The following is a 24,849-nucleotide window of genomic DNA, read 5'->3' on the forward strand; positions in this document are numbered from 1 at the left end:
AGAATTTTGGTATTTTTGTGACAGCGTCTTGTCTTTTTTACTTTCCTTTTGGTTAGCCAGCAAAGAAGTAAATTTTAGCTCAGTGTGACCATGCTGCTTTTGCCCTTCATGCAGTTGAGCTAAAATGACTTTTAGCTTTTAATTCTTTAATAATTTCAGGACAACAGCATAGTTCAGGATGTGAAACGATGCAGGGGCTTGACAGAGTTGAAAAGGCTGGAAGGATTAATTACTCCAGGCAGTAACCTTTTTAACTTTGCGCTCTAAGTCGGTTCTGACAAGGATATCTGTGCTCCTCGCCCTCTTTGTGGGTAATGGGTACAGGGAAGGGGTCTCTGAAAGTGCCCTGGATGTCACTTGTCACCTTACTGCTGTGTAATGCAGCTAATTAGCACTAAGTATCCTGGACTCCTGAAAATTTCCAATTATTGCTCCCAGTGAGACCCTGAGCTTTTGATGAACGCACAAAGGTACAGCAGCTGGCCATCCTGGAGAGAAGTCACACATATACATATAGGAAGAAGTACATGCACTGCATCACTAACAGGCAGGTAACACTCATTTCCACCACCTCTCAATCCTTCATATGAATATTTGTTCTGGGAACAAGCTTTAGTTCAAAAGACCTTTTCAAAGTAAAAAAAGTAGCATCATTTGCTTGTTTTGTTATGTGTTGAGTTGTGTGCAGATGGTCTCAAGTCATGCAGAAGAATTGGACTTATCCCACCCCAAACACTCTGCCTCCAGGAGGATTAGGCCGCATTGTCAGCGCCACTGAGGGGAGCATGTTGCTGCAACACATACACACAGAGCTAAACCCACACTTATCTACATATGCACATATTTACGGTGTGTAGACATACCTACCCACATACTGTTCATGCGCTCTCACATAGAAACGACTGGATTATGCATAAAGACACATAGACATAAATTACACTGTATATCTTCCTCTTATTTAATTTCAGAGGTTGGAGTTTTTAGCTCTGTGATCTTTTTTATTTTTAGCCCTGCTTTGTATTTCTGTGTCAAACAGAGGCCAGCCAAATCTACCACCTGATCAACATGGATTATATGGGAGTGTTTTTACACTGACAACAAAGCACATAGAGTGTTATTCGTTTATCAATGCCCTGTCCTGCAAGCGTGCTAAATAAGCAATTATTATAAAAGCTTTCAGGTTTTTAATCACTGCAAACACCTGTAACACGGTCTGATTTGAAAGGCAGATTATGTTAATCTTTTGGTTAGACAGTCCAGGGCCACTGACAGTCTCCTCTTCTCTCCTCTCCTCCTCTATACAGTATCTGCAACATCACTTTATTTCCTCTCACTGAAATGTTTCTTTCATGTTTTTTCTGTGTTTTTGAGCTACTCTGCGGTCTTTTGTGCCTCTTCAGTTGCCGTGTGATCAAAGCCCTCCTGCAAATGGTGACATTAAGGTTTAATGGTTACAGACTGTACTGACACTGTCTTCTGTCCCTTGTGGGAAAACATTTAAAAGCACTGTCTCTTGACTCAGTCGTGTCAATTTGACATTTTCCACACATCAAATAAAGTAATAAAACTGTCATTTTTCTATCATTGTTACCACTCACTGGTAATGATGCTAAAAACACCAGCTGATTCATGAGACGCACTCATTATTTCCAACCCTGGCATGCTTTGGCCAGTTGGCTAATCAAACAGCAACCATATCGTGCCGTGCCACGCCTCGTCGTCCCTGCCAGGCTGATCCTACCAGCCCATTGTATCAGTCAGGAATGTCCGCACCCTGACAGCTGTAGGAGAATCTGACTCATTCCTCTCTGTGTCCCTATCATCCTTGCCTCCTTTACAAACGCTCCACTCATCCTTCTTCATACTCCCTGTCCACTCCACTTTATCCACTCATGTCTGAGGGCTTTGGCAAGGTGGTACTGCCTCTTCCTGCCATCTGAGTGTGATTTTACTGCTGATGAGTACACCTATTTCAGGGGAACAAGAGGGATGCATGCTGATGGGCAAATGGACTAGAGGGACAAAGAGGAAAACCTCTTTCTCCTTTGGGACACTTTTTATTGAGTCTCCTGTTCTCTGATGCGTGCCTGTTGTCTGATATGTACTGCCTGTTATGCTCTAGCTCTAGTTCTGGCTCCTGTTCAATGCCTTATTGATGCAGCAACACTCTCCAGCTCCTCTCTATCAATGCAGTGCTCTTCTGCTGCTCTGCAATCAAATCTAAAGGGCTGTCAGCCATTCAGGGCTACTTAAACTAAAGAGAGGAAGGATGAGTGCAATATGACACACAACCCTTATCTATGTACCTCTATTTCTCGGACTGAATAAATTGCTCTCGGGCTATAATTTCACCTTGATGCATGTAGGATATAAATTTATGAGCTCTTCGAGTTGCCATTACTCTAGTACCTCTCATGCTCTGGCCTGTAGCTGTAGATCACCACCTGCACTACATACAGTATATCCAAATGATGCAGACCAGTGGGCCAAGCAGTAATGGATGTCAAGGAGCAGATTACATGGTGATGTGTTATTGATCGGCTACTATCCTGCACATGTCATTGATTAAATCAGCAGAGTGTGTGATCACTGCGTGTTTAAGTAGGTTCTCAGGAAATAATAAAGATGCTCTTTGTCAAATGTTAATTCTCCCTCAGGATTTGTTGCAAGACCTGGTGTGTGTATACATTTGTGTATGTGTGTGTGCTTGTATTACTCATATTGTGGGGACGAAACTGTGTTCACACAGTCTGGAATCAGAGGGCCATAATGTACCCACAAGATAAACAATTAGATTTTATTATTAGTTAATATAAGGGTAAGGGTTGGGGTCAGAGGCATGGTTCCCATTCAACTTGAGGGGCTGCACACCCCCTCAAATATTTAAGATTGGATGGCTTTATTATTACTTAATAATAGAGTATATAAACAAAATTTGTTTTCTGTATGTTTTTATTCATACTTAACTCTGCCTAACTCTTTTTATGCAAAATAAGTATATGTGAAGTATCACTGCATTTTAGAAAAAACAAGAAGGACAGAGCAAGAAATTGTGAAAGTGAGTGAAATGGAGAGAGAAAAACAACGACAGTGATTAAATGAAAGGGAAAGAAGGAGTAGATTAGCTCAGAGTCTCCCTCTGAGAGGGACAAACGAGCTGCCAGCACTCCCTTCATCTTCCCCTCCTCCCCCATCAAAGCCTCTCTGCTCTCATCTTGATCATACTCACCCTTAACATCCTGTGCTCTCTCTTTCTTTTCTTTCCCTCCCCTAATTGTCAGTCCATAAATGTAGTTTTTCATTTTTTGGCAGGGCAAGAAGAAAAAATCCCTCTGTACATTACACACAGTAATCTTATTTCTTCTTGACTGCACGCTGTTGTCAGCCTCTCTGTGTAGGTGTGGGTTGTTTTCCAATATGTTCTCTCATGATTATTCTGCTTTGTTATGTTCTCCTTAAACTTCACTATAACTCTAGGTGGGGGGCCTGCTGCTAGTAAACACACTCTTGTTTTTTAGCTGCAGGAGTTTCAAGTCCCAGTGAAGACAAACCAGAAGAAAATACTTCTTCCTGATTGGCTGGCGGTTGTGCATTGACTGTACAGTATATGAAAACACTGCAGTTTAGTCAACAGATTAAACTTAGTTCAGTCAACACTTTAATCACTATCTAAAGTGATGATCATATACTCTGGCTACAGTATATATACACTGTCAACATTTTCTGATTGACAGCTGTTTATGTTCAAATAAAAATCATTTGAATGTCGAAAATTAATTGACACTTATACAGATTCATTGAACAAACATTTGAAAATGTTCAAAATGGTATGACATCATACCAAAATCAAATTCACAAATATCAAGAGGATTGATTTGGATACACATTTAAAACATAAGCAAATCATTCTCATGCAAGTCTTTCAATGTTGATTTTTGATATTACATATAAAAATGTTTTGCTATGTCTAGAGCATCTGCAGTGTCAGACCAATAAAGAAAACGTAGCTTCGCCACACTGCAGCTGCTTCTGTAACCGTAGAGTAACGAGACACAGACTGGTAGGGTTGGGGAGGACGAGAGGGGTTGAAAGGCATTTTACGCTGTCGAGGTCTAGCAGGATTATAGTTATCAACAGGTGGGCAGATTGGATCAGGCAAACAAACATATAAGAATCATCATGCAGACAGGACATTGCTGACAAGAAGTCAGGCAGGTAGTATGCATGCAGGTAAGAAAACCTGGACAACTGCAGCAGTGAAACAAGGAAGATCTGACTAAGAGTAACTCTGACGTTCTTTCAACACTTTACGCTCAATGTTTTTTAATGAAATTGCAAAAAACATGTTCAAGGCCGCTTATTTAGTGTGAACTGACCATGTCTGGAACATTATTGACTCTATCTAGTCTGTCTAGCAGTGTGTCTTGGGGCTTTCGTCAGCTGGATTTTTATCATGTCTCACTGCACTCCTCTTTGACTTACACAATGTAAAAATCTTCCATCACAAAAGACACAGAGCTCTCAGAGTCACTGTTGGGGCTTTAAGGGTCAATGAAACCCAGAGGGAACATGAAAAAGGCCCATAAACGCCAGTAGTGTCTTGGTCTGTTGCTCAGTCGTGATTTCCAACTGATCAGCATTTCTTACCGCTTCCTGCTGCTTCTTAGTTATGTCTGTTTGTTGCATAAAGAGAGAGAAAAGCTTTCTGCACACTGTCTACTGAACTTTGCTATTACATTATTTTATTAGGAGTAACATTTCACCACTAGACCTTCATCTGGATTTTATGGCTTCTATAAACATTAAAAATAATGAACCGTTTGCTTAGGTTGCAGTTAATCAAGTTACACATTGTTTCAGCTCATATGTACAGAAAGACCCACAAATGGAACAGAGAGGGGAACTCAAGTAAGTAAGATTTATTTATATTGTACTTTTCATATGAAAATGTCAGTGCTTCAGAATGAAAACTGTAAAGCACAAGGACATACAGGCAGGATTGTAACAGATGTAAGAGAATACAACAAATCAGATTTAATTCAGGAATAACATAAACAAGAAAGGAAAAAGTGAAGGAATATAAATGAGGCTTGAAATGTTTTTAAAAAATGTCCATTGACTTAGACTATGTCATATAAGAAGTATTGTACCTAGTCTCCCTAAAGTTGCTTCCTGTACTTGGACACAAGTCCAAACAACTCAGAAATGTATTCTGGGACTTAGCCCTCTACTTGAAAGGTAATTACAAGAGTTTATATTTAATTCTAAACTCCACTGGTAGCTAATGGAGAGAGGCCAGCACTGGAGTAATGTGCTCCCTGTGCTTTGTCTTTGTTAGAAGAGACGAGCTGCTGTGTTTTGAACCAGCTGAAGACGAGCTGCAGCTCCTTGGCTGAGGCAAGCATATGAAGAATTACAGTAATCTAGGCGTGAAGACACAGAAGCACGGCTTAATTTCTCAGCACTTTAAAGGAGAGAATATGTCTTATCGTAGAATTATTTCTTAACTGGAAAAAGCATGACTGAACAAGTTTCTTAATGTGGAAAAATTCAGACAGGAATTAACATGGGAAGTAAAACGGAAGGAAGAGGGTAGTCAGCAAGGTTTAAAGAGAGTCTCTCTCTGTTTAATTGCACTGTTTATGGCAATTGTCTGGTTTATTGCACATTTTGTAGTGGAAAAAAATCATGTACATTAAATAGAGCAGATGATTTCAGTGTTTAGACACTAATGTGGTGAGTTAGGGTTCACAGGTAGGAAGAACTTAGCAGAGAGGAGATTATAACTTGAATAGCAGCTTTATTTGTAGTAACAGTCATACCCTCAACACAGCAACAAATCCATATTTGTAACCACATCAGGGAGAATGAGACCAATTGTAGACACGACATCACCCGCAGTCTGACTGCGTTTGCTCATATGACTGATACAGTCAACAATAGGTGAGGTAATGGATATATTTTGGAACACTATTAACAATGCAGAAACATGCAAAACATCAGACATGCATTTATAAATTCTTGCCACGTTGCATGCTGAGAGGCTTCCCAACACACAAACAACCAGGAACACTAAACAAACATTTGCCTTTATATTGATGGATTTATCAAAACAGTTTGATACAGTTGATTGTGTGAAACTCTGTTGTCTCTTAATGGTTTGAGACTCTGGATTCCTGATGGTTACTCAGGAACGGTTACTTTCCAAATACGTCTTTATGCTGATGATACCCCTCTGAACCACTGATTTTTGTTGTTGTTGTTGATGCAGATGAATATGATCATCCTTGTTAAAACTGGTTAAGTGGTATTATGTGGTGCTTTCAGCCCTGTGTACCTGTGTTGGATTTGTTTTCTGGGTTGGGTTATTTTTATTCTAACACTTAACCAGGCTTCAAAATTCATAGGTAGTTAACATTCAATTTTGTCCACTCTGACCGGCGTTAACATTGAGAAAGTACAAATATATATATAAAAAACAGGGCATCCGGGTTGATCAGAAACTTTATGATTTAAATATCATAGCCATCCAGATTACAACAAAAGCTTGACTTTTTTGCACAGGAACAAAATCACCACTGACAATAATGTTACAATACAGTGTAACTCAGACCTGCACTTGCACAGTAGATCTAGAAAGCATCAACAAAGTTTAGGCCCGGCCTGAACAAATTACTGAGCAACTAAAGATTTCAAAATCTAGTCCAAATCAAAAGCTACTCCTGCATCAGTTTTTAGCACCTATTCATCTCTGAATGTTTTTGAAGGTTGACTTTTTTCCTTTGCAGCAGCAAAAGACAAATTATTATTTCTTTGTGCATATACAAACATGTACTGCACATTCATGACTGCATGGAAGTAGGCATGCATGGACACACACACACACACGCTCAAGTGTACTGTGCTCACACAATCTGAGCACAGCAATGTGTGCAGTACACTAATGAATTCAATTGAATAACAATTTGATATCATTCGTCATGCACAGCACAAAACCTTGTAAAGCATGAATTAGTTCCAGTTACTTCACTTCAACATGTATTATGTTCTCTTAAACATGTGATAGTGATTGATTTATATTTTCATCTAGAATTACATTACCAGTCAAAAGTTTGGACACACTTTCTCATTCAAGGGAATTGGAAAGTATGTCCAAACTTTTGACTGGTGCTGCAGATGAAGGTCCAGACATGTTTAATGACTGTCTTGAGAATACAGATTAAAGGCAGAACTGAACGTATGTTTAGTTGAAGCAGTCACTGTAGAGGCAGATACGAATGGTCTTGAATCTTTGAAGGTGTGTAAGTAATTTTTAGGTGGCTTTGCAGATTATTCCAGTGCACTAACAGTAAAGACAGTCTTTCCTAAATCAGCTGTGGTGTATGGATCTTGAAGCATGGTCCACAGTTCAGATCATTAAAAACGTAGGTGTACACAAGTAATTCATTTATCAGTTGTAAAGAACAAGAGTAGAATTATAAACTGAATCTAAGCATGTTTTTAAATTGCATCTTATTCCAGAACTGTGAGACAAACTGTGTTATGTACTGTAACTAAGCAGTTATAAAATATGTTTTTGGTATGTTGTGAATTAATTGTAAAGGAGTGCGGAACAAAAGAGTATAGCAGTGATCATTTATCACCAAAGATGTCACCATAACCAGAAACACAAGAATCTTGCAGAAAATGTCACTCTGATTCATTGTCAGTAAGATTTAAATTGCATCTGTCAAGGCTCTAAGCCAATTGCACCGCATCTCTAATAATTCATCTCACACACACACAACTTTGAGGTTCTTCCATAGATTGAGCCTCTGTGAGACTGATTTCCGATTTTCTGTCTTGGGTGCATGTTGGTAGAAATTTCTGTGATGCTTTGTTCACAAAAACAACTTGTCTTTGCCTTATACAGGCACACACACACACACACACAGACACACACACACACATTATGAGGCAGAGATGATTTATAGCGAGCCATGTCTAATGGATTGCTTTGGCACTTGAGAAATTATGAAAAGAAATTAATTAGCCTTTAGTGACCCTGTGTCCATCTCTCTCTTTCTCTCACACACACACAAACCTTGAAACATACACACACAGTGACCCAGGCAATTGGCTGCTCACTTTGGAGGTAATTCAATTCTAAATAGGCTGTGCTTTCCTGCCACAAATTTATCTTCACTAAATCACATGAAAATACCTGTTTATGTCTTATCATTACTGTACCATGGTGACATATTTTAATGACCTGATCATCATTAAGTGAGTAATGAATTACCCAGTATTTATTATTCATAATCATTCAAATAATTTACATTAGTTAGTATATAATACAGGATATTGTTAAGCACTAATTAATCATTAATCAGTATTAAGTAATGATGATACCTGAAATACAAAAAATATAATACAAAAAATAGTGTGAAAATGCTCCGAGAATAAATAACCAACAATGAATAGATGAGAAAAATAGAATTGAAATATAAAAAAAAATCTAAAAATATACAGCCAAATGGATAACAACAGACAAGACACAACAACAGAAATAAAACTGTTTTGTAAACCAGTGAACGCCAACGTAAAAGAAACAAGCAGAGAGTGAACAGCAGCTTAGTTCCCCCTCAGTGAGGATTCTGGTGAATAGCTGTTATTTTCTGTCTCACTTCTGGCTGAATTCACTTGGAAAGAGGAAAGCTTAGCTCAGTTGAGGTCTGCGGTGTGTCCTCCACTTCCTTACTTTTGTTTCCTCAAGTGCAGAAAAATCAAGATGTTTCAACTGGTTTGACAAAATCAGCTGAAACAACATGTAGACCTCCTCCATTTCAAACAGGATAACAGACGGCAGTCTATAAATTGGATTCAAAGGATGCTTTGCTTTTTTGGCATGAGTGTGCAGCTCAGACGTGAGCACTTGTTATAAATTATTTTGTGGTCTCCTGTCTCCTGAGCTCCGAAAACCAGCTGGTACGAGACAGAAGAGAGTCAGTGAGAGTAGTGCTGGAGGAGATGTGATTAAAGTCCACTCCAAAATAAGTTTGCACTTCAGATCCACACAAACACACACACAGATTGAGATGTTTTCCTTTCTTACTATCTTGTGATGTTTGTCTGTGTCCATGTATTACACATCAAAGCATGTGTGTAATTCTGACTGTGGAGAAGTATTGGGTTTAGTCCCTTGCTATTTATCCTGACATACAAAAACACATCTCTTCTTTGAGATGAGCTGCATGACTACAACCAGGGGAATCACTGCCTCCCTGAGCGACAGATAAGCAGATGGGAAGGGCTGTGGGTGTGTTAGTTTCCTGAAATATATCGAAGTGTCCTGAAAAATAACACATTTTTTACCAGTATCTTGTCTGAACATGTGCTATTACTTGGATGAGAATATGTGATAACAAGTTGCTCTAAAATGTGTCTGAAGCCTGTTAACCCCTACTCAGTCATGTTTCATTATCTATACTTTGTTGCCTTTATTATGCATGAAGTTTTTCTTACATATTTACTTACTTAAAGGATCAGTGTGTAGGATTTAGTGGCATCTAGAAGTGAAGTTGCAGATTGCAACCAACTGAATACCCCTCCCCTCCACCTCCCTTTCCGAGCATGTCGGAGAACCTACAGTGGCCACAAAACTCACGCAAAACACAAAAGGCCCTCTCTAGAGCCAGTGTTTGGTTTGTCCATTCTGGACTACCATAGAAACATGGTGGTGCGTGGAAGAGGACCCGCTCCCTATGTAGATATAAAGGGCTCATTCAAAGCTAACGAAAACACAGTGATTCTTGTTTTCAGGTGATTATACACTAATGAAAACATACTGATGAATATTATATTCGATTTCTGCAAATATTTCTTCCAGTGGATCCCCTAAATCTTACACACACACTGGTCCTTTAAAACAGGTTAGATTTGCATATCCAGAGATCCTTTTATTACCATACTCTAAAGGGTTCAGTATGCTTCAAACTAACTAGGTCGTATAAAGCAAAAGCTAAAAAGCTAAAAGTGTTTATACCTGTTCTGTATTAGTCACACTCAAAGGGCATGATGTGATGAATCGGAAAGTGCCTCCTGAAAGGCATTCATGGTCTTGCACTCAGTTGTACAGGTGAGAAAAAGTAAAATAGTTGTGTAAGGACTGAAAAAAGAGAATTTGAGAGAGAAGTTCAGAAGTGTCAAAAAAATTACAGAAATTGTTGGACACAGCCCACCTTTTTCTGACGGTGGAAAAGTGAGGGGGGAGGTAGTTTCAGGCACCGTTCAACACCTTCCAACAAGCACTTTGTTTGAAGCATACTGATGCCTTAACTCATACACTGAGCAAATATGCAGTGATAAGAAATTTCCTTGTTTACAATATATTTGCTTACTTTTACAATGTTGTTTTGCAAGTAAAGCTGTAATAAGAGAGAAATGGAGAGACTGAGGTCAGTATAAACGAAAAGAAAGCATGACAGATACAGTAAAAGAAAGACTGATGGAGAGAATGAGTCAGCGAGAGAGACAAAGAGACACAGAGGGAGGGTGAGCGACATGGGGGGATTATTAGCGACTCTGTGCAGGGATTAGGGAGGAATGCTAAGGTCTGACACACCAGAATATGATCTCATTCTGGCTTAGTGTCACTTTTCTCTTCTCCACTTCCTCTGGTCTGTTCTGCAGGTACACGCCAGCTACCAGCCTATATAAGTTCACTCCTGTCACATCACTCACCTGCCTCTGATTCTCTCATAGTCACATTCATGCCTCACAGCTTCCCTTACCAAGCCTCACGCATACACACACAGTTAGAGAACAAGACAATTTCTATGGATTTTCCGGCTTGGAGGCTGCAGCAGAACAAATCCAATGTCTTTTTCCAGCTGGTTGGAGATCATGAACACTGTATTCTTTCCAGATGAAGTGATTTTGCTGTATAACTCTGTAGCAGCTCACACACACATTCACACACTAACACACTAAGCAAGTTGAAAGTGAAATATGTGATAACCTCAGTAAAAGTACATCATGTAGTTTATGTCGTTTTGACAAAAACTTTACTAACCACCCGTTCTGTCTCTGTCTCCTTCCCCACCTCCCCTGCAGATCTGAGTTTGACCTGGACTATGACAGCTATCACGAGGACTATTATGACAGGTACTGTCAGAAAGCTACACATGGCAGCTCACACACCTCATTGCTTGTCTGTGTGTCACAGCAGGCTAAAGGAAGAGGCTTAAAGCGGATTCTTCATCCCCGCTGTCTCTCGTAGTCTCTGCCCTCCATTGATGTTTGCCACACAGCTGTCAATCAACAACATTGCCTGTTACTGGTCAACAGTCATGAGCTCACTCGTCACACACACAAATGCGCACACTCTCAAAAATACATATTTCCAGATATATACAGACAGTTGCACACTTACACACACCCAGATCATAGATTTGTGCTGCGTGGTCCCGTTTGAGTTAAGATCAAAGACACTTTTACTCAAACTAAATCTCAGCTCTCTTAGCTCAGACTGAGTTATATCATTTGCATAAGCTGCATCCGTCCAAAGGTGAGGAGGTCTCCTTGAACTTCAGAGGCAATACATTAAGCTTTTCTTGCATGATATAGCCCAAAATGGCCATAACATACAGCTGTGTGACAGGAAAAACCACCATTAAAAGATAAAGATATTCCCTCATTTGGTGGTGGATAATGATGGTGGTTGAGAGCACTGTCTAACACCAAATCTACTATAGTGTTCAGTTGAGTTGAGATCTGCTGGTGACTGTGAAGGCCATAGCATTATGTATGATTCACATCATTGTCACAGTCATCAAACTATTCAGTATCTTTTCCTCAAGCCCTGCATCTTCTTTTGTCATGTTTCTTTGCTCACTCTACATATTCTACACTCAGGTTTTTCTAACGACTGAAGACTAAAATTATAAAGAAAATTTACAACAAACATCTCAGTGTCTGTTGTTAAAGGGGATATATCATGTTTTTTTTGTGATTTTCTGTTATTTATACTGTTATAATGTCAGGACATATGTAAAATGCCAGCTGTGAATGCTTCATTTGCCATGTTACCTCTACTTCCTCCTCATGATGACATCAGATTGTTCATGCATGCCTCCGTAGCCTTTGTTTCTAAGGTTGTTCACATTGTCCACTTGCATATTTTGGATTGGATTCAGGCTCCAAGAGTGTATTTGAGAAGTTTCCATTTCGAGTAAAGAACGAGTGAAAAAAAGTGAAATCCTACTACTGCTATTAGTTTACGTAGATTCCTGGGGTCATCAGGAGGGGGGCCTTAAAGAAACAGGAGCTAAAACTGCCTGTTTCAGACAGAGGCTGAACTGAGGGGCTGCATCAAGTGCCAATAAAAATAATACATTTTTACAATGATTTTTTTAATCGTAAATCATGCAAAGATATTCCAGTAGAGCCCCAGAATATAAATGTAGACCTGGAAATACGCATAATGTGTCCCCTTCACAATTTCACATATAGGCCATTTATTGTAGTCAACTTGCAGTTCCTACCAGCTTACAGAGCAGGTTCACAACAAATATAGCTTTTAGTTATGTAATTCCCAATATGAAAATTGAGCATGTAGTTTGGTATTATTCATCAACTCAGTAGTTTTACAGCAGTTTACAGTGTGTTTACCTTTTCCATGTTACCTCAGAATACAGTTTTGTGCAGTGGTTAGGTAGATGAGGTAGTTGGTTAGACAGAGCTCCACAGCTCCACTCAGAGTGGCTCTTTATTATTGGTCCTCGACTGAAATTGCTCAGGGACTTTCTTACATCCCCTAGGCCTCGCTCATAAACACACACACACACACACATACACACACACACACACACACACACGCAAAATATGCACCTCATTCCATCGCCTTTCTCGCACATATCGATGCTCTGTTGCTTTGAGTATTAACCATCATCTTTTCTTTGTTTTTTTTTCATTTGGTTTGCCTTGCTCTGCATTTTTCTGTCTTTGCTCAGGAGGGAACACTAACCACTGATTTTCAATTTGTTTTTAACACAGTGCATGATTATTTCCCATGCTGTTGGCTAGCACTATTGACAGCTGTGTGTGTGTGTGTGTGTGTGTGTGTGACAATTTTTGTATATGTGCATATTTATGTGTGTAAGCACACATGTTTGCCTACGGGTGTGAGCATGTGGGGACTGTGTGTGTATGTGTGTGTGTGCTCGCATTTCTGTTTTGGTGTTTGTTGTTTGTGCACATGAGTATGTGGGAAAGAGAGAAATGACTGTTATTGTCCGCTGTCCTCTTGCGCGAACACGAAAGAAAAGTGTTTTTCAACACAAAGATAACAGCTCGAGCTGACAAAGCTGCTTTCCGTGTGGGGTCTAATCCATAGAGACAAACACTCTCTCTCACACACACTCACACACTTCTCTGTAATCCTCGCTCGTCTACAGTCTCTCATTGTCTGAGCTTCCATTCTCTGAGATGACACTTCAAAGCTGGTGTAACAACACATTGTCTATCTGCCCCTGCAAACTGCTCTAAAGGACTTTAAACTCCCATAAGTCTTTGGTCTCTGTGTCTCCCCACACGGACAATGCTCAAATCCTCTAATCTCTCACACTTATGGTGGCCTAATACACTTCATCCTTATGTGACATTGTGAGGCGTGTGTCTGTGTGTGCACTGTGGATGTCCTATGAACACATTATGTGCAGAAATCACTGTATCGAGCAGAGAGGAAACAATAAAAACAAAACTTTTCAGGAAGCACAGCTCCATCTGACTGACTGGCTAACAGCTCAATCAGTAAATCTACATTACAGTACGACTCGTAGTCCTTGCAGCTGACAGCTTGCCTCCCTGTTGTTGGCTTGTGATATACAGCAGAGGAGCTTTTTACTCTCCTGGCTTTGCTGAAACTATTTGCACTGTGCTAAGACTGTCCTCTATCCTGATATATCCAGATTGTGTTTAGATCCAGTTAAGATGGATTGCTGTTCCCATATAGCATCACAATACATGAAAAATATTCTGAAATATCCACTTGAGATCACAATTTGCTACTGTTTCTATAAAAAATCAACTAAGAAATTTCTTCATCATACCTCAGTATGATTTCTCTCAGTATGATGATCATTTACGCCTGATACACATAAACTAAGCAGAATATTAGATTTGTACAACGTTGCTCATTGGTGATTGGTTGGTTATTATCATGTGTCTGTGTTTCACCTGGTCATTGGGTCAGTGAGTGTTGAGATCAAATGAGTCTATGTTTCAATCACAGCATCAACTCTATTTCTATTAAAACATTAGCACAAACACACATGCACAACACACACACAGTGCCGTTTCTGTAACCACTATAGAGTTTGACTGTGATACACCCTCTGTCACCAGCACTACTAGCCTGGCGGGGAGCTATTGATTGGCCCTGACAGAACCAATTACATTCAGTGACAGATAGAGACATGGAGCTGTCCACAGGGAGGAGGCAACGCCAGAGCGAGCGAGAGAGTGAAACAGAGATAGACAGTAAAAGACAAAAGAACATAGAATATAAATATCCATATTTATGTATGAGATGTTTGAACTGCTGTTTTTCTTCACTGTCATGTCTCTCATGTAATTTCTTATTTTTCTTAAATTTTGAATCACCTACTTGCTTCAGCTAGGGCTGGGTATGGTTTGAAATTTTTCAATATGAATGTAGATTTGATAGAGTTTCAGTACTGATACCAAAATGATATTTTTCTCAAATTTATTGAATATAAACGCATTTTTATACAGTACTCATTTTTCATTTAACAAAAGTCACGTTTCTCAAATGTTGAATATCTATTTTGTCTAAATGAGATAGTCAAAAATTAGCAAAATTTTGATTTAAATCAGGGTGAAGAATAAATAAACAAGACTACTAATCTCATTTAATTCTAACTTGACAGTTTTAGACACTTTGTGTTTTGGTCAGGTCCAAAAAAAGGATTTAGGTTTGAGTACCAGCCCAAGTACTGTGTACAATATCAGTGAATCATCTAGATGAAGGTTTAAACAGTGGTTTTTAAATAATTATTTCTAATTTGCTTTTTCACAGGGAACAGAGGCTGTGGTCAACGTCGCACATAATGACATCTCAGAATAATCCTTCTCTCTGCTGTTCATCTGTATGCTTGGTTTAGTCATATTCAGCAGCATAATATGGTTTATTACATTGTTTTCAACTCCATCCTAATGCTAATTCCATGCTTGTGAGCAGGTTCCCTTTCATCATGATTTCAGAAAGAAAAAACTGGATTACATAAAACCACAGAGCACCTTCCCACAAATTCAGTAAAAACACAACTTGCTGCATGAACACAGTTAAAGACGAGTTGTTTTTAAATATCTAATAAATTTCTAGGGTGTACGACTACCAGCGTGTGCCAGCATCCCTGTCTCCTCTGCCCCTGGGACCCAGTCTGGCCAAGCGATCCCGCTCCTCCTCCTACTCCTCCAAGCACAGACGCAGCCGAGACAGAACCCACTCCAAAAGCTCCAGAGCCCACTCCACTAGTTCAACCACAGCCAAGTGTGAGTAATATGAACGGGCTCCAATTCAGATTTGACTCAATTTAAGATGCTCAAGACTGTTTTGTAAAAAAAAAAAAAAGTCTGTTAATTTTAATAAATCACATAGAAGGGTTGCATCATAGAAGAGGAGAAGAACATGGTGAATTCCCTCCAGGGCTGCATTATACCTAAATCTGAGCTTAAGTGGCAAATCAGAAACACAAATAAATTATACATCTTGCCCAACATGTTCAGAACATGCACTGTTTTAATATAAAATACCCAAAATGGCTTACTTTGTATGTTGCGTTTTATCTATCATAGGATGCGTTTGTCATTGCAGAACCAATAGTGGCTATTTATGTTTTTTCAGCGCACATTGGATGGTACATTTGAAGATATTTTCAGGTTTTGTAATTTCCTAATGTCCCGTATATTCTCTCTCTCCCCGCTCTCCCTGCAGTGGGCATGGAGGAGTTGCAGGTGATTAAAAAGGAGCTGACTCTGATAAAGACACAGATCGATGGGCTGCTTGACAGTCTTGACAGGATGGACACACAGAGGAATGACCACAAAGGTGAGACACTCATTCAGAAAGACAGTGGAGGCAGGCAGGTGTGAGATCCAATGATAGATAATCTATTCTCACATCAAAAAACATTTCAAGGCGGACTCCAGCAATATGCCACTTTCAGATTTTCTGCGTGATTAGCTCCACCAGTCACAACCCCAATCAAAATGATTCAGGATCTGTGCCGCAGGAAAACTGGGGGATGGAATACACTGCACCGCCTGAGCCACTCCTATTTTACCTGACATATCAATTATTTTTCCTCCAGTCAGGAATTTTAAAAAGTTGGATTAAGGGCGATATCAACCGCAGTGGGGATGGGTGGCTGTTGTGGTTGTGAGCAAATTATGGAACATGCTGAACAAACAGTGTGGTTGAAGAAACAGATGAAGCTTCAGAAAACAAACATCAGAGACCGAGAACAACAGCAGAGCAGCAGCATACATGGAGATGAGAGTTGTTGCTGCCCTCTTGTGGACATTTGAACACTATACAGTCACTGCGCCTGCCAACAAGAGCAACAGCCCAAGGGGTGAACAAGACAAAGATTTGTTATCCTTCTGAAGGAAATCAATTTTACTGCATTCTTAATTAAACTGATCGTAAACTAAAACACAGTTTACACCACTAATTTGCTGCAGTCCGCCTTCCTCTGAACACCATATCCTCAGTTGCTGCTTCACTAAAATGTTCTTGTAAAAATAAACAGAGGCAGTGCTTTAACCTTGAATCTAGAAGCCATTATTATAACATCAGCCTGGATATACAAAGTGTGCTAAAAAAGAGTATGTGTCTTGCTCGCACTGCAGTTTAGCAGTTGTACACCTGCAGGAAAGTGTGTGTCCACGTGTGTGTTTTCCCATCCACTTTGAATGACTTTGGGCGATTGATAGCTCTCATCTTCATATTAATTTATCTCCAGCTCTACTTGATTCCCCTGTCCCTCACTATCTAGCTCGCTGTCTCTCACCTCCCTCTCGTCATCTCCTCATCTGTCGTTCATTCTGTCACTTTTCTGCACGTCATCTGATGAAGTTTTCTTTATATTTATGCCAACATAAAACAAGACCTATGCTTCACACCAAACTGTTATTCCTATGAACTCCATGTTTGCATGTGCTGTTGCAGGGTCTCCCCTGAGAGAGGACAGTCCAGCTGGCTCACCGTACGCTCTGTCAGCCAGCAGTCCCGAGCACTCCCTCTCCTCCCTCTCCCCACCCAGCTCCCGCCATCGAATCCACAGGGAGAGCCCTGATCTGAGGGAGCCTGATGATGACCACCACACGGTAAATGAACGTCAAGACTGCACACACCTTTTCAGGAATGACTAAGAAGTGTATCAGCGAGAGACAGTTCTGTTCTGTGAAGTCTCTTCATTGTCCTTAAAGCATGTGTTAAACAGAGGTTCCCAGACTATTTATGTCAGGCCCCTCTTTTGTGAGAAAATATTTCAATTTGTCAAACAAAAATCAACAAATGTCCAGACCTCTTATTTGGTATGAAGGTGGCAATTAAGATGAAGCAGGGCAGTTAATGAAGAGAAGCTATCTATGTTTGCATGAATTGCTGTGTTGACCCCGCCGTGATGCTGTTTTTTCACTATTCTGTCCCCTGCGTGCGTGGCTCTACACAAAGTGACAGGTAGCTAAACAGGTGTACTAGGCACTGAAAGGTTAAAATGATGACTCAGATGTGGAAGCAAAGTTGAGGTCTGTTTACTTGTATATCTTCATCAACATGCTTGCTTACAATGCTTTTCCAGAAACTCTGTGAAACTGAAAATAAATACACAAGAAAATGTTCTTACTCTAAGTAAAAAGAGTGTAGAAATATAAATACTTGCTTAATACTACACAATTAAACCAATGTCTGCACTATATGTTGCCAAAAAAGGGATTTAGGTAATTATCTATAAATCTCCCCAAATATTAAATGAAACAACAAAATATGCATCAATCCTTATCTATAAAGATAAAACATGTAACATAAACTTACAAACAAAGCTTCTCCAAGGTTCAACACAGGTGGATGCAAAGGATTAAACAGACAACAATCAAAATGGCCGGTCTCAGACTACGACCTTACCTATGTGATCACAAATAACAGGTAGAGTTTAAGTACATTGAGCTGACATTAATCTTCAAAGCAACCACTAGGAGATGCTAAAATGCGCTTTGACTACATGTAACAAAATAACCTCATGATTTCAATAAAATGTTTTAGCTGTAAACAAATGCAGACAAAACACCCTCATTAAAACGTACTACTGAATCACTACACAAAACCTATTCATGTAGTAGCGGCTATGTAGTGACATGTAGGAATTGTGCAGTAAATGTGTAGTTTATTTACTACTCGTGATACACTAGTAGAGTTCTGTAGCAAAACAGCAGTGTTTCCAGTAGTAATCAAGCAGAGAGTTTTACTACTTGGTGTTAGTAGTGAATAAGTTGTCAAAACATTACTGCTTTACTACACATGCTTTTAAATAGTAGTCATGTAGAGGCTCTAGTACTTGCTTTTATAGTGATTATGTAGACACAACACTACACATACAGAAGGAAGTAAGTCAAAAGGGACTGTGAAGGCATACAGCAGTACGTGTGTAGTATATTGTGTAGTAATTCCATAATAAATGTGAAGGAATGAGTAGTTTTTATGTAGTCATTTCCCAAAAGCTAAATAGTGAGACAGTAGTAATTAAGTAATAATCATGCAGTGATTAAAATAGTCATTATGTAGTAATCATCAGTAGACATATGTCCCAAAACTCTACTTATTACTACTGAAATTACTACATAAATCACTACAGTTTGCTACACATCTCAGTAGCCATCAAGTAGTGGAACCAGTAGTTTTGAGTAGATATTGTATAATAGTGATGAGTAGTGATTAATTAGTTTTTTTCATGAGGGCAACTAGAGGTTTCAGTCTTGTGAGGCCTCTGGACATGAAACAACTACTGAGACTCCACTACTGTGAAATCAATTTATACTTGCATGATGAAATTTTACTTAGTCATTCTGAGCTTGCAGTTAAATGAAATGTTTCTTTGTCTTATCTTGCCGCTCTGTCTTTATCCTTTCTGCCTGTCTGTCACAGATGAGCAATCACAGCTCTGACCCTGAAGAGGAAATATGAGGGTGGAAAAAGAGAAAATGTAGAAGACGTGGATAAAGTGCCAAACATTGAGGAAGAGAACAACAACCATCAAGCCAACGCCCATATTGGAGGCTCCACTGAGTGTGCACATATCAAATAACACATAAAGTACACTCAGTTTTATCGAAGCAGCTCAGTTTCTGTGACCATAATTTTAAGTAAAACAAAAATACAGACAAATGTGACTTATATACACCAATTACTTGTATATGTGATTGAGAATAATTTGTTAGATCAGATGGAGGGAGGGAGTGATTTTAGAGTAGTTACATAAAAGACAGCTAGAGGCAGGATGGTGAATTCAACTTTAAAAATCCTGCCTAAGCAGGCAGTTCTGTAGTACTGTACAAGTGTGTTTGCATAAACACAAATATTAGTATTAATCCAAATGAGACAATATAGTTCCCTGATTAAAACATTATGTAAGCAGCTTATAATTTATCACATTCATTAAAGTCTTCTGCTGAAAACAGGCAGCATATGGCAGTATCAGACTGTACAGTACATAATAATTTGTGTAGAGTCATGGGGTCTGTGTGAGAATGTTTCTGCTGCTTCACCAGTTTCTCCCAGGAGGACACAAAATTTTAATGAATCTCTGTTTATGAAGGACCTTTAATTAGACTTAGGCACACAAAATGTGGGAAACAGGAGTAATGATGGAGCAGGGGCTGCAGGAAAAACTGGAATATTGTGTGCATGTACTGTAAAATGAAAATTATTGCTTTCTGTAAAAGACAGCTGTACACTGTCAAGTTAGATCTTTCAAGACACTCGACTCACACTTTACCTTCATTGTGTACCTTCAAGGTATCATAATTCAGACATTCAAAGTAACTAAATCCTTGAGAGATTGGATAGTCACACTGGTCATTTAGGAAAGAAACAAGTTGTATGTATGCTTCTTCTCTGATTGTGCTTCCCTGACAAGTTTGTAAACCACCTGTCACACCTTTCAGAAGTACTTTCTCTACTTTAAACATATTAGAGGAAAGTTAACACTCTCTTCCACCATGTATTTGGCACTAAGTTGTGCAGAGGCCCAGGTCAGTGTGTAATATTGTGTATTATTGTAAACTTTACTGTAATTGTTCAGCTGTCTGATTTTAATCTTGCTTTAGGACTTCTCATATGATTTTTTTTAAAGAAAACAATGATGTTATTATGATTCCTATGGTGGTACATGTTTTTGTTTGCATTCTTAAGATAAGCCAAGTGGAAATACTCATTGTCACAGTAGTAAAGGTATTTTCATATTGACTACAAATACAGTTCATGGGAGTGTGTTTTTATTATGCTGAATAGACACATGGAGGAAATGTTTCAAAACCTGATCAATTCAAGTATGCAACTAATATAAAGTCTATGTATTATATGATAACTGAGTCCATACCTTAGGCCATAATGGTAAATATCATCTTGCTTGGACTCAGAGTGGACCATGAGTTTGTGTGATCACAAGTCTCCCTGAACCATAAAAACCTTTTCTTCAGTGCATGGATGTGATTGTGCACAGCAACATTCACACTGTGTTTGTTGCTTTGAGGGCCGCTGTGTGCCTAGTTAAGGATGATGCCACCAACAGAAGCAGTTTCCATCAGGTCAAAGAAAAAAAGAAAACTAGTCCGCCCCTCTCATCAACAGCACATGGTTTCCTGCTGACTCACTATACTGAAAAAAGGCCAATTCTACCTGCAGCCTTCCTATCACCAGCTGTTTCACTGGAAAACCACCTTGAAAAAGACAAATGAGTGAGGAAGAGACAGATTGACAGAGTTAATAACTGAGATGCTGAGGCCATACAGGGATAAAATGGTCTATAACAATCAGCTGGTCCTATGTATAGGTCATGTATACAATATTTCTGGTGTAGCATAAACTGTGAGATGCGATTTTGGGCAGAGTTTAAGGTGTTTATGGGTGATTATTGAGTCAAAAGAGAAAAATTAGCATGATATAAAGTTAACTGGAAAGACATTTGATAATAATAGAAACTATGTCAAATCACATCAGGAAATGTAGTTTGGAATAATTCATGTTAATTTTTGACACCAATTTATTTAGCGACATGTCATTTACTTTTTTTGACAGTTGTATCTAAGGCAAAAAACTATAAAATACTACTACAGTCTCATTTTAGCAATTCGGCCTAAATTTACTATTTTACTCTTATCAATAACAACAGGAATGACTGATTAAGACACAAGGAGAAAAACAATCTAAAAATGGGAGATTCAAGGTGCTTTATTAGGACATTCTCATTTTATAAAGCATGATCAGAAATAAAGAGTAGACAAACACCCCTGCCAGATCATTTCCTGTCATGATAAAAGTTTTTTTTATATATAATTTTGTATTATAATATAATCAGCAATGTGCATTAGACTACTTAAAGCACACTGTAGTCTTTGGATCAAAAGCCAGCATGATCACCATGATTGAACTTATTTACAAAGTCATGCTTGTTGTCAAGGTTGTAGCCCAGAAGATCCTCCATATTTAAAAATACTATATTCAACCCTTAGAAGTTTGAATTTTATTAGAACCAGAGACTGTGGGGAAAATGTATCACAGGTAATAAGCACATGAGCACATGTTTGTGGAATTCAAGCAGGAAGTTGTACAGGAAGATCATTAACCCAGCAGTCAAATATAGGAATATCAGAAAATAAAAAATACTTTTTAAAAAATCCATTAATCGTACTCATCTGCATGTGCCTCAGCCTCAGTGTAGTCCACTTTGATCATCCATTTCCACTAAGTTCAAAGTGCTGAAAGCAAAGTGTGACAAAAGACGCTCTTGCACAACTGGTCTTCTGTTGACAAAAAGATAAGCACATGTGTACTGAGTGTCACACTGAAGAGGACAGGGGGTAGAACTGCATGACGGTAATGTGACAAAAACCTGTTAAATAAACCTTGAAATTACATTTTTCAGTCAGGACTGCTGACCCACTTTGGATTTTATTCAACAGCACACATGAGTGCATACAGGCTGCAGCAACTCAAAGGTCATATTTTGCCTGAAAATAAGGTAAGAAAAAGATTTAACAGGATAACTGTACAGTGATACAGCATTATATATTCAGTATGTTGTATTGCACCATATACTGTATTTTGTAGCATCTACGTGAACTCTGTGGCTAAGGAGATATTTTGGACACATAAATGTAAAATCTTATATCCAGGGTTTCTACTTACTGCCATTTTACAGTCAGATGTTGTGACCCAGCATTAACCACCACCTTGTACTGTAGCTATTAGAGTTTATTCATGTATCCTTAGGATTTATACATAATAAATCACAACATGCATGCTTAATTTGCTACTTTTATTTCAACTTTTCAAATTTCAATAGGTGATGGACAAAATAACTACAATTGTTTGCAAACAGCATTATTGTCTGTGATTTTCTGAAGCAGGATTTTCACTTTGCACTCCTAAATAACACACGTTGTTTCAAATTATTACACCATGTAACAAATTCTTACTTGTTTTTTGTTCCTGCATAGTAAGTGTTATTTCCTAATTGCTTCTGCATAAAAAGTACAGAAAATGGCTACTATTCCCTTCAAACTTTGCTTTTGTGATCAGGACAGTGATATTTTGAAATGTATCTATTTCCAATGTGAAAATTTGCACATTTTCATTCAAATAAAGTCAGAAAAAACAACATATGAATCACTGGATACAATGATGGGGGACTATATTTGGAGGCTGATTCATGATAGTGATTTACATTTTGTAAATCTTTTCTAAATCACCTCAAAAATGTGCAAATTCACCTGTTTTCCCATTGGAAATAGATACATTTCAAAATATCATTGTCCAGGTCACAAAAACAAAGTTTGAAGGGAGTAAGCCATTTACTGTACTTTTTAGGTATAGGCAATTAGGAAATAACACTTACTAACCAGGAACAAAAATCATGTTACATATTTTTCTCAGATTTGAAGGTTTCCTCTATAAACGATGAAGGAAGCTGAAAGCACAGTATTCAAATTAAAACATTCATAATAAAAAAAAGTCGATGTGCAATTTTTAATACTGTAGTCTAATATGACGTCTAAGCTTCAGATTTAAGCTGATCCATAAAGTCTTGTATCCTTGTCTTGTAGATCACAGCAATGGCAGGCTCACCTAGTCCTCTGACCACCCATGTGCTGAATACTGCGATGGGTGTCCCTGGGTCGAACATGACCCTCAATCTCTACCGACAGGACCCCTCAACTGAGGCCTGGAGTTTGATTACCACTGGGTAAAAACCTGAAATACAGTCACATGAAGAATAGCAAGTGACCATAAATCTCAAACATTACTACTGCAAAATTTTCGTTCATCTTCGACCACATTTTGTGTCAACAGGACCACTAATGATGATGGCCGCTGCCCAGGACTCATCACACGACAAATGTTTACACCTGGTGTGTATAAAATGTATTTTGAGACTGGTCAGTACTGGGCCAGTATGGGGGAGAAAAGCTTTTATCCATATGTTGAGGTGAGAAATGGTTCATCATATATATTTTATACTTAATATCCTCAGCTGCCATCGTTTTACCAGATTCTTCAGTCTGCCTTTGTTGTGTTCTCATACTTCTAAACTAGGCCTAAATGTACTTTTGTGTTATTATATTTTGTAACTGAATCAGTGGCTTCATATTTAAGCCTTATTTAACCTATATGACAATGATGCTGCTGATAATCTATATCAGTTTAACATGTAATTGCTGATCTCTTTCATGTTATTCATGGTTGTTTTTTTTTGTTTGTTTGTTTGTTTTGTTGCAGATTGTCTTCACTATAAATGATCCTGGCCAAAAGTACCATATCCCTCTGCTCCTGAGTCGTTTCTCTTACAGTACATACAGAGGAAGCTAGAGATCATGCTTGGTGAGCATCCTGAGGCCACCTCCCTCTGTCAGTGGTCATTAATAGGTCACTTCCACAGGAACATTCATCTCAGCACCTGTTGAACTGTCACACCTACTGACAGCACATAATACTCCATTTGAATAAATTCATAACCAACATCATCTTTGAAATTAAACAAACCATATTACTTATTTTACACTTATGCTATCATGTTTAACATCTATTGTGAACAGTTTAAGTGAAATATTTAATTAAATATGTTACATGTTCACTGTCAAATGTCTTTTTCCTTTTGTAAACTGTCTGAATCCACCCACTAATAATTTTTTTACCCTGCTAGTTCTTGTACAGTAGCATTTTGCCCCAGAAAGTGATTATTACAAAGATGTTTCTAATAAACGCTTCTCACATATTTCCAGTGGTGGAATACAACTAGGCTAATTACATTTACTCAAGTACTGTAATTGTACAATTTTGAGACTCTTGGACTTTGAGTGTTTCCATTTTATGCTTACCCCACGAGACTTCAGAGGGAAATATTGCACTTTTTACTCCACTGCATTTATTTCACAACTTTTAGATCAATATATTATAGGCCATGTGAAAAAAACATATGATCAGTTAATAAAATATGCATATTAGACTAACCCAACAATATAAACATCTAGCATTGACAAGAGTAATGATGTACTACTTACATCAGTATT

The 24,849-nt window shown here is 38.5% G+C and overlaps 2 protein-coding genes and 1 long non-coding RNA gene across 3 annotated transcripts in view; 2 read left to right on the forward strand and 1 right to left on the reverse strand.

Annotated features, from left to right (window-relative positions):
• si:dkey-234i14.2 (heterogeneous nuclear ribonucleoprotein C) overlaps positions 1-20,538 on the forward strand; it is a 42,489-nt gene extending 21,951 nt beyond the window's left edge. Inside the window, exons 3-7 of the mRNA XM_067590779.1 lie at positions 11,095-11,145; positions 15,386-15,555; positions 15,998-16,111; positions 17,234-17,391; positions 19,208-20,538. Of these exons, the coding sequence (XP_067446880.1) occupies positions 11,095-11,145; positions 15,386-15,555; positions 15,998-16,111; positions 17,234-17,391; positions 19,208-19,246 (532 nt within the window). The 3' untranslated portion in view covers positions 19,247-20,538. The remainder of the gene's footprint in view (positions 1-11,094; positions 11,146-15,385; positions 15,556-15,997; positions 16,112-17,233; positions 17,392-19,207) is intronic.
• Positions 20,539-21,493: 955 nt separating this feature from the next.
• On the reverse strand, positions 21,494-22,282 carry LOC137183634 (uncharacterized). The gene is made up of 2 exons (XR_010928511.1): positions 22,197-22,282; positions 21,494-22,083 (listed from the first exon to the last, which is right to left on the reverse strand). It is a non-coding gene; the product is annotated as an uncharacterized lncRNA (long non-coding RNA).
• uraha (urate (5-hydroxyiso-) hydrolase a) lies at positions 22,116-24,421 on the forward strand. The gene is made up of 5 exons (XM_067590804.1): positions 22,116-22,156; positions 22,243-22,301; positions 23,386-23,525; positions 23,633-23,768; positions 24,059-24,421. The coding sequence occupies exons 2-5, from the start codon at positions 22,248-22,250 to the stop codon at positions 24,146-24,148; spliced, it is 420 nt and encodes a 139-aa protein (XP_067446905.1). The 5' UTR covers positions 22,116-22,156; positions 22,243-22,247; the 3' UTR covers positions 24,149-24,421.
• Positions 24,422-24,849: the final 428 nt, after the last annotated feature.

Source organism: Thunnus thynnus, chromosome 1, assembly GCF_963924715.1.
Source record: "Thunnus thynnus chromosome 1, fThuThy2.1, whole genome shotgun sequence".
NCBI lineage: Eukaryota > Metazoa > Chordata > Actinopteri > Scombriformes > Scombridae > Thunnus > Thunnus thynnus.